The sequence below is a fragment of the Rhinopithecus bieti genome, unplaced genomic scaffold (assembly GCF_001698545.2).
Source record: "Rhinopithecus bieti isolate Rb0 unplaced genomic scaffold, ASM169854v2 scaffold_44695, whole genome shotgun sequence".
Lineage (NCBI taxonomy): Eukaryota > Metazoa > Chordata > Mammalia > Primates > Cercopithecidae > Rhinopithecus > Rhinopithecus bieti.
Window position 1 is genome coordinate 233,407 of NW_016818171.1, and position 8,749 is coordinate 242,155.

At 45.5% G+C, this 8,749-nt stretch overlaps 1 protein-coding gene across 1 annotated transcript in view; it reads right to left on the minus strand.

Moving 5' to 3' along the window:
* Positions 1-6,895, minus strand: part of ATP6V0A1 (ATPase H+ transporting V0 subunit a1) — a 68,897-nt gene extending 62,002 nt beyond the window's left edge. Inside the window, exons 1-2 of the mRNA XM_017856575.1 lie at positions 6,767-6,895; positions 4,385-4,548 (exon numbers count right to left, since the gene is read on the minus strand). Of these exons, the coding sequence (XP_017712064.1) occupies positions 4,385-4,501 (117 nt within the window). The 5' untranslated portion in view covers positions 4,502-4,548; positions 6,767-6,895. The remainder of the gene's footprint in view (positions 1-4,384; positions 4,549-6,766) is intronic.
* Positions 6,896-8,749: the final 1,854 nt, after the last annotated feature.

Genomic DNA, 8,749 nt, shown 5'->3' on the forward strand with positions numbered 1-8,749 from the left:
CGGGAGGCTGAGGCAGGAGAATCGCTTGAACCCGGGAGGCGGAGGTTGCAATGAGCTGAGATCACGCCACTGCACTCCAACCTGGGTGACAGAGTTAGACTCGGTCTCAAAAAAAAAAAAAAAGGCCGGGGGGGGTGGCTCAAGCCTGTAATCCCAGCACTTTGGGAGGCCGAGACGGGCGGGTCACGAGGTCAGGGGATCGAGACCATCCTGGCTAACACGGTGAAACCCCGTCTCTACTAAAAAATTCCAAAAAAAAAATTAGCCGGGCGAGATGGCGGGCGCCTGTAGTCCCAGCTACTCAGGAGGCTGAGGCGAGAGAATGGCGTGAACCCGGGGGGCGGAGCTTGCAGTGAGCTGAGATCCGGCCACTGCCCTGCAGCCTGGGCGACCGAGCGAGCCTCCGTCTCAAAAAAAAAAAAAAAAAAAACAAACACACACATACATATCCATGCATTCCACAGTTCTCTCTTCAAGAACTCAATATATTAATATTAGAGGAATCGAAGGCAAAAATTTTTATTAGTGATTAAGATTAATTAATAAGCTATGTCCCAGTCTTCAGCTCTATAGAAGAGACAGATGCAAACCAATTATTACAATTTGTTGTGATAAATGCTATTAAAAAGGAAGTAAAAGATTTGGAAAACTGTTGGCAGTTTCTTACAAAGTTAAACATACACCTACCCAACCCATGACTGAGCATGCCACTACTCAGTTCCCGTTGACCTTTGAACAATGTGGGTTTGAACTCTGCTGGTCCACTAATACACAGATTTTCTTCCACCTCAGCCAGCCTGAGACAGTAAGACCAACCCCTCCCTTTCCTCCTCCTTAGCCTCCTCAATATAAAGACAATAAGGATGAAGACCTTCATAATGATCCACTTCCAGTAAACACAGTTTATCTTCCATATGATTTTCTTAACAGTATTTTCTTTTCTCTAGCTTACTTTATTCTAAGAATACAGTGTACAATACATATAACATACAAAATATGTATTAATTGACCATTTATGAAATTGGTAGGGCTTCTGGTCAAAAGCAGGCTATCAATAATTAAGTTTTGCAGAAGTCAAAGTTGTATGCAGATTTTTGATTGCATGAGGAGATCAGCACCCCTAACCCCTGCATTTTCAAGGGTCAACTGGGTTTGCTTAAGAAAAATCAAAACCTGTAAATTTAAAAAAAAAAACTTTTGGCCGGGCGCGGTGGCTCAAGCCTGTAATCCCAGCACTTTGGGAGGCCGAGACGGGTGGATCACAAGGTCAGGAGATCGTGACCATCCTGGCTAACATGGTGAAACCCCGTCTCTACTAAAAAAATACAAAAAAAAACTAGCCGGGTGAGGTGGCGGGCGCCTATAGTCCCAGCTACTCGGGAGGCTGAGGCAGGAGAACAGCGTGAACCCAGGAGGCGGAGCTTGCAGTGAGCTGAGATCCGGCCACTGCACTCCAGCCTGGGCGACAGAGCAAGACTCCATCTCAAAAAAAAAAAAAAAAACTTTTACAATAATGTTTACTTCAGCTTTAATCATAATAGTCCCAAACGAGTAATGACAAAAGAAAGGATGAAAACATTGCAGTGTATTCATACAATGAACTACTTACTGTTCGGCAATTTTAAAAAATGAACTACAGGCCGGGCGCAGTGGCTCAAGCCTGTAATCCCAGCACTTTGGGAGGCCGAGACGGGAGGATCACGAGGTCAGGAGATCGAGACCATCCTGGCTAACACGGTGAAACCCCGTCTCTACTTTTATACAAAAACTAGCCGGGCGAGGTGGCGGGCGCCTGTAGTCCCAGCTACTCGGGAGGCTGCGGCAGGAGAATGGCGTAAACCCGGGAGGTGGAGCTTGCAGTGAGCTGAGATCTGGCCACTGCACTCCAGTCCGGGCAACAGAGCGAGACTCCGCCTCAAAAAAAAAAAAAAAAATGAACTACAGATACTTGCAAGAAACAGAGGTTGAGTAAAAGAAGTCAGACATAGGAGTTTGCAATTATGAGTCATTTACATATAATTCAAGAACAGGGAAAACTAATCCTATGACAACAGCAATCAAAACAGGTTACCTATTAAGGGTAGCAACTGACTAGCAGTAGACACAAGATACTTTTCTGGACTAATGAAAATGTTCAGGCTGGGCCTGGTAGCTCATGCCTGTAATCCTAGCATTTTGGGAGGCAGAGCGGGGGTGGATCACCTGAGGTCAGGAGTTTGAGACCAGCCTGGGCAACATGGTGAAACCCTATCTCTACTAAAATTAAAAAAAAAAAAAAAAATTAGCCAGGCGTGGTGGCGTGTGCCTGTAGTCGCAGCTACTCAGGAGGCTGAAGCAGAATTGTTTGAACCCAGGAGGCGGAGGTTGCAGTGAGCCGAGATCGCACCACTACACTCCAGCCTGGGCAACAGAGCGAGATTCCGTTTCCAAAAAAAAAAAAAGTTCCATATCCTGATTGGGGTGCTGGTTACAGAGGTATATAAAGTTATCAATTCAGCAAATTTTACTCTTAAGATGTGTACATTTCAGCCAGGCACAGTGGCTCACACCAGTAATCCTAGGACTTTGGGAGGCCGAGGCAGGAGGATCGCTTGAGTCCAGGAGTTCAAGACAAACCTGGGCAACATGGCAAGACCCTATCTCTATTTTTTTTCTTAATGTTATAAAAAATTAACAGAACTAGAAGAAACTGAAATATCTGTTGGCCAGGTGTGGTGGCTCATGCCTGTAACCCTAGCACTTTGGGAGGTTGAGGCAGGTGGATCACCTGAGGTCAGGCATTCGAGACCAGCCTTGCCAACGTGGTGAAACCCCATCTCTACTAAAAATACAAAAATTAGCTGGGCATGGTGATGCATGCCTGTAGTCCTAGCTACTCGGGAGGCTGAGGCAGGAGAATTGCTTGAACCCAGGAGGCGGAGGTTGCAATGAGCTGAGATTGCATCACTGCACTCCAGCCTGGGCGACAGAGCGGACTCTGTCTCAAAAAGAAAATCAACAACAACAACAACAACAATAAAAAACACACATAGGAGAAATAAAAGCAAAAAAAGTAACTGTACGGGTTACCTCTGGGAAGAAAGAGACACTGGAGGTTTCAATTATACATGGAATGTTTCCCTCTTAAGTAGATAGTAGAAACATAAGTGGTCATTATAATATTCCCCCCACCTCTTTTTTTTTTTTTTTTTTTTGAGACAGAGTCATGTTCTGTCACCCAGGCTGGAGTGCAGTGGCATAATCACAGCTCACTAAGCCTCAGCCTCCCGGGCTTCAGTGATCCTCCCAAGTAGCTGAGACCACAGGCATGTGCCACCACACCCAGCTAATTTTTTTTTTTTTTTTTTTGGCAGAGACAGGATCTCCCTAGGTTGCCCAGGCTGGTCTCCAACTCCTGGGCTCAAGTGATCCTCCTGCCTTGGCTTCTCAAAGTGCTGGCATTTCAGGTGTGAGCCATTGCACCTGGCCCCATCTCTTTCTTCTGTATGACTGAAGTACAGCATAAGCAAAAGGAAAGAAGGCTGAATAGAGCCAATAGATGCTAAGAAGGGGGACAACATAGGACCAAATGAAGAACTGCAAATTAAGGATGACAAGTTTTTTGCTGCTGTTGTTTTTTGAGATAGAGTCTCACTCTGTCACCCAGGCTGGAGTGCAGTGGCGCGATCTCAGCTCACTGCAACCTCTGCCTCTCAGGTTCAGGCGATTCTCCTGCCTCAGCCTCCCAAGTAGCTAGGATCACAGGCCTGCGCCACCACACTAAATTTATTTAGTAGAGGCGGGATTTCACCATGTTGGCCAGACTGGTCTCAAACTCCTGACCTCACGATCTGCCCACCTCAGCCTCCCAAAGTGCTAGGATTACAGGTGTGAGCCACTGCACCCAGCCTAGATTGTCCATATTCTTTAGATAGCTTCTCCAAGTGCCCAGTATAATATTCCAAAATAATAAATATTCAATATATGCTTATTTATATACTACATATCTATAGCTGGATACCTCAAATTTTGTTTTTTAAAAACTTACTATTATATGGAAAAACTGCAATATATTTTTTTAAATACCTTGCTATTGGTGTTAAAGAGCCCAAAACCAAAGTGAAAGCCTTGGTCAGGTTAGTTTGGTAACCTCTCCCTGCATCCCAATTACCTGGAGAATGCTTAGGATTGTTCTGAAAGTGGGAGCTAGCAAAAGCATGGAAGGATTGGCACAAAACATTCTCACCTTTAGAAAGACAACTCAAAATGTGGATTCTGCCAATAGGAAGCCAGTGCTATCATGTTATTTTTGTAAATAAAAAAACAAAACATTCATCATAAGGCATCTGACCACGATAACAACAGAGTTCAGCAGTAATCAAGTCGCAGCCCCACAACTACTTACGTCACGAAACTGAACCTTTCCAAGTTCTCCTAATTCACTGACACAACAATAAGCAGCTTCTGACTGTAGAAAAAGCTGGGCCAGTGTCATTTCTTCACTCCGAAAAAGCTCCCCCATGGTAGCAGAAGGTACCAATCAAGTGGGTACCTGGATTTCTCTCCAACCTGAAGCAAAGAGAAATGACATAACTTTGGAAATTACCACGAGGGCTAAGAGCAAACGACACCCCACTAAGGCTCTTGCATTTACATTTCTTCCACCCCATGAGGACAGGTCAACAATTGTTTTGACACCCTGTCTACAAAGATGGAAAGGAGAAATTGCAAAGGCAGTTCCTGAATCCTGTCCCATAGAGTGCCAGATGAAAAGTCACTTCTGTTCCAGTCAACATCAGGATCAAATGACAATATTTTGGGCAACTCAACATAGAAGAATGTATCCAGATTAAAGACAGGAACTGAGAACCTCAAACAACTCTTTAAATACCCAGGACACAATATTGAGGCAGTGACTTTCACACTGTTCAATCTGTTTTTGCTAGTGCAGGAAACAAACAGAAGAGGCCTTGATTGCCTCTCATAAAGATGTCTGCCTTAGGCCGGGCGCGGTGGCTCACGCCTGTAATCCCAGCACTTTGGGAGGCCGAGACGGGCGGATCACGAGGTCAGGAGATCGAGACCATCCTGGCGAACACGGTGAAACTCCGTCTCTACTAAAAAAATACAAAAAACTAGCCGGGCGAGGTGGCGGGCGCCTGTAATCCCAGCTACTCCGGAGGCTGAGGCAGGAGAATGGCGTGAACCCGGGAGGCGGAGCTTGCAGTGAGCTGAGATCCGGCCACTGCACTCCAGCCTGGGCCACAGAGCGAGACTCTGTCTCAAAAATAAATAAATAAATAAATAAATAAATAAATAAAAAGATGTCTGCCTTGTAACTCTCCTCCTCCCTTCTACTGACAATGCACATTTCTAAAAGGCCAAAGTTCTGGCACTATCCTAAAACTATGGCTACACTAAAGGGGTTAATCTTCCAGATTCCTCAGAAAATACTGTTTCCCCCTTAGGAATTCAAACAAATAACTATTATCTGGAAAAAAGCAACCAGCTTGCATATTAAGCTCAATTTCAAATCAACCATGACAGGAACACACTGGTAATGACAAAGCAGTTTTATCAAGCCACAAAGAATAAGCCTTCCACCTCTGCAGCTTTCTGTTTCTCATCCCTACCTTCAAGATTCTTCCATCTGTCATTCTTCCATCTGTCAAATCTCAGGAGCCAAAAGAGGTTTCGTTTTAGGGCTGTCTTACTGTAGCCGGGTATGAGACAACTGGCGCTATCAGTGGTCCTGAAACTGCAATTATTTATTCTCTATCAGCTAATGTCTAAGGCACAGCCTGTCCAGTATCCAAACTCAGAAAAATGTACAGTATTTTTAGTGTCATAAGGGCATCTATGTTGAGTACTGATAGATGAGTCTGACATCAAAGGAAGATTTACTCTTCTAGAAGGCTGGGAGACATTTTGAGAAATCGGAACGAACAAACCTTTGTGCGTGTGATGTTCAAGACAGTAACACACGCTCAGACATAAGCAAGGACTTCTCAAGAGAATATGTAGGCTGACGTTAAGATTCTGTACATCTGAATCATCCAAATCAGCTGTTACCGGCACCACCCTTCAACAAAGAGAGATTCTACAACCTCTAAACACATAAAATGAGGCCTGATCAGCAGAGTTCTGGGGCTGTGGATAATGATAAGCCTCCAATGAGTCGCCTCCCTCCTCCTGCTCTTTAATGATCACAGGTCTCCCAAGAGTATCTCTATAGCAATGGAGGCTAACAGAAAACTAATTAGGCCAAAGTAGTCTGGACGATCACAAAACAAAATATGAAGAAACAGCAATTCTGCAAAAGATGAGTCCAACTACAGCGCCCCTGCGCCCTGCCTCGAAGAATCTCACTCCTGTCATCCGGTCCTCGCCTCCTCCCACGGTATTCACCTGCTTCATTTCCTGTCTACCCCATGAGCAGGAATTCTCTGGACCCAGGCACATCTACCACGGGATGGGAAAAAAGGAGAGGAAAACCCCCAAACTGAGAGACCCTTTAAGAAGCCCCCGAAATTCTTCTGCCTATCCAATAACCTCCTGTTCCTCCGCCTACCCCTTGAAGCAGGGAAGGGATTCGGGGCTTCCAAAGGGCAGTGAGACCCCGGTTCCTCAGGACAGAACAGGTGCCCAAGAAGGAAGCGGACCCCCATTTTATCTCGAAGACTTAAGATCCCTGCCAATTCCTTTGACAATCAAGGGGCTCTAAAAGGATTTCTTACGTCCATCGAGAGCCGCTCCCTGTTGCACTAAACCTACAGCCCCAACTCACCTCCAACCGCCGCCACAGCAACCGCCGCAGCCAAACCCGCAGCCTCCGCGGCTCCGGGAGAAGCGCTTCGACGTCCGTGCGTCCGCAAAGCCCCGCCCCTGCGCCGCCGCCGGCCGCCGCCCCCGCAATGACCTCATTGCAGTTGGCCAATGGGGCGCGGCCTCGCCTGGGCTGCGGCAGTGCGGAGTCACGGGGGTCGCAGGCGAGACTCAGCAAGCTGACGCCATCTTGGCCCCTGTGCTGTGTGTCCAGGCTGGGGAGGGTTAGCAGGAGGGGCTGGAGTTTAGTTGCAGGTGCTCGAGGTCTTAAGTTTCTGAGCCTCCCTGAATCCTTTTTCCTTACCCCTTATACTGAGGCAAGGTTGTCTTTTCTTTCTTTTTTTTTTTTTGATGAAGTCTCACTCTGTTGCCCAAGCTGGAGTGCAGTGGCGTGATCTCGGCTCACTGCAACCTCCACCTCCCGGGTTCAAGCGATTCTCCTTCCTCAGCCTGACAAGTAGCTGGGACTACAGGCACGCACCACCATGCCCGGCTAATTTTTGTACTTTTTTTAAGTAGAGACAGGATTTCACCATGTTGGCCAGGCTGGTCTCGAACTCTGGACCTCGTGATCCACCCGCCTCGGCCTCCCAAAGTGTTGGGATTACAAGCGTGAGCCACCACTCCCGGATTTATTATTTATTTATTTATTTATTTTTAAGATGGTCTGTTTCCCGGGCTGGAATGCAGTGGTGCATTCTCGGCTCACTGCAGCCTCCGCCTCCCGGGTTCAGGCGATTCTTCTGCCTCGGCCTCCCTAGTTAGTAGCTGAGATTACAGGCGCGTGCCACACCGCCCAGCTCTTTTTGTATTTTTAGTAGAGGTGGAGTTTCGCCATGTTGCCCAGGCTGGTCTCGAACTCCTAGCCTCAAGTGATCCACCCGCCTCGGCCTCCCAAAGTGCTGGGATTCCAGGTGTGAGCCACCGCGCCCGGCCCTCTCTTTATTTTTCATATCGAAAGAATTAGTTCACCATACACACCCAAATAATGTCTTCTCTATTTTCATATCCAAAGAATTCACACACACACACCACCCTTTCCCTTTTCCCTTATTTTACAGATGAGAACATTTGAGCCCCAGACTGGAGAGAGGCTAGCTTTAGATCCTGTAGTGGAGTATTTAATGGGGTCTCATTCGCATAAGTATGGAAAAACCTGTCTTTAAATGGTACATGGTTCATGCCTTCCAGCAACTTCCCCGGGTCTGTTTTTCTCTATTTAACAGGAAAAACCTCATCAGACCATATGTTGTGAAAGTACATTTCAGTCTTGTTTGGTAGATTCATGTGGGCTCATTTGACCACTTAGGAGTTTTCAATTCCTCAAATTTATTTTAAAAACATTTTTTATGTCTTGTACTCAACTTGTAAATTAAATATCGAAAAACGTTTTTAAACGCGAAAGTGATGCCTATTGTTTTTTAAATGCCATTGTCAAATATTGATACTGATTCCCTTTTCTTGCCCTTTTAAGGAAGAGTAGGGATCTCAGGTAATTTGTGATAACCGGAATCGTTTGTGATAACCAGAATGAGGAAAAACTCAGAAAACCGGTTATTCAGTCTCCCTGGGTGGTGGAACCCTATTGAAATTCAAGTGCGATGAAGGAGATATTCCAGATAAAAACTTGTTGCTGATAATTTTGTCAACCTGAAAAAAAAAATAATCAAACCTGCTTTACCAACCTCAACAAAATAATAAGGGGGCAAAAATGGATGTTCTATTTGAATTTATTGTCTCATATTGTGAGTGAAGATATAAATTGACTTTGATACAATCTTAAGACACAGAGNTCTTGTACTCAACTTGTAAATTAAATATCGAAAACGTTTTAAACGCGAAAGTGATGCCTATTGTTTTTTAAATGCCATTGTCAAATATTGATACTGATTCCCTTTTCTTGCCCTTTTAAGGAAGAGTAGGGATCTCAGGTAATTTGTGATAA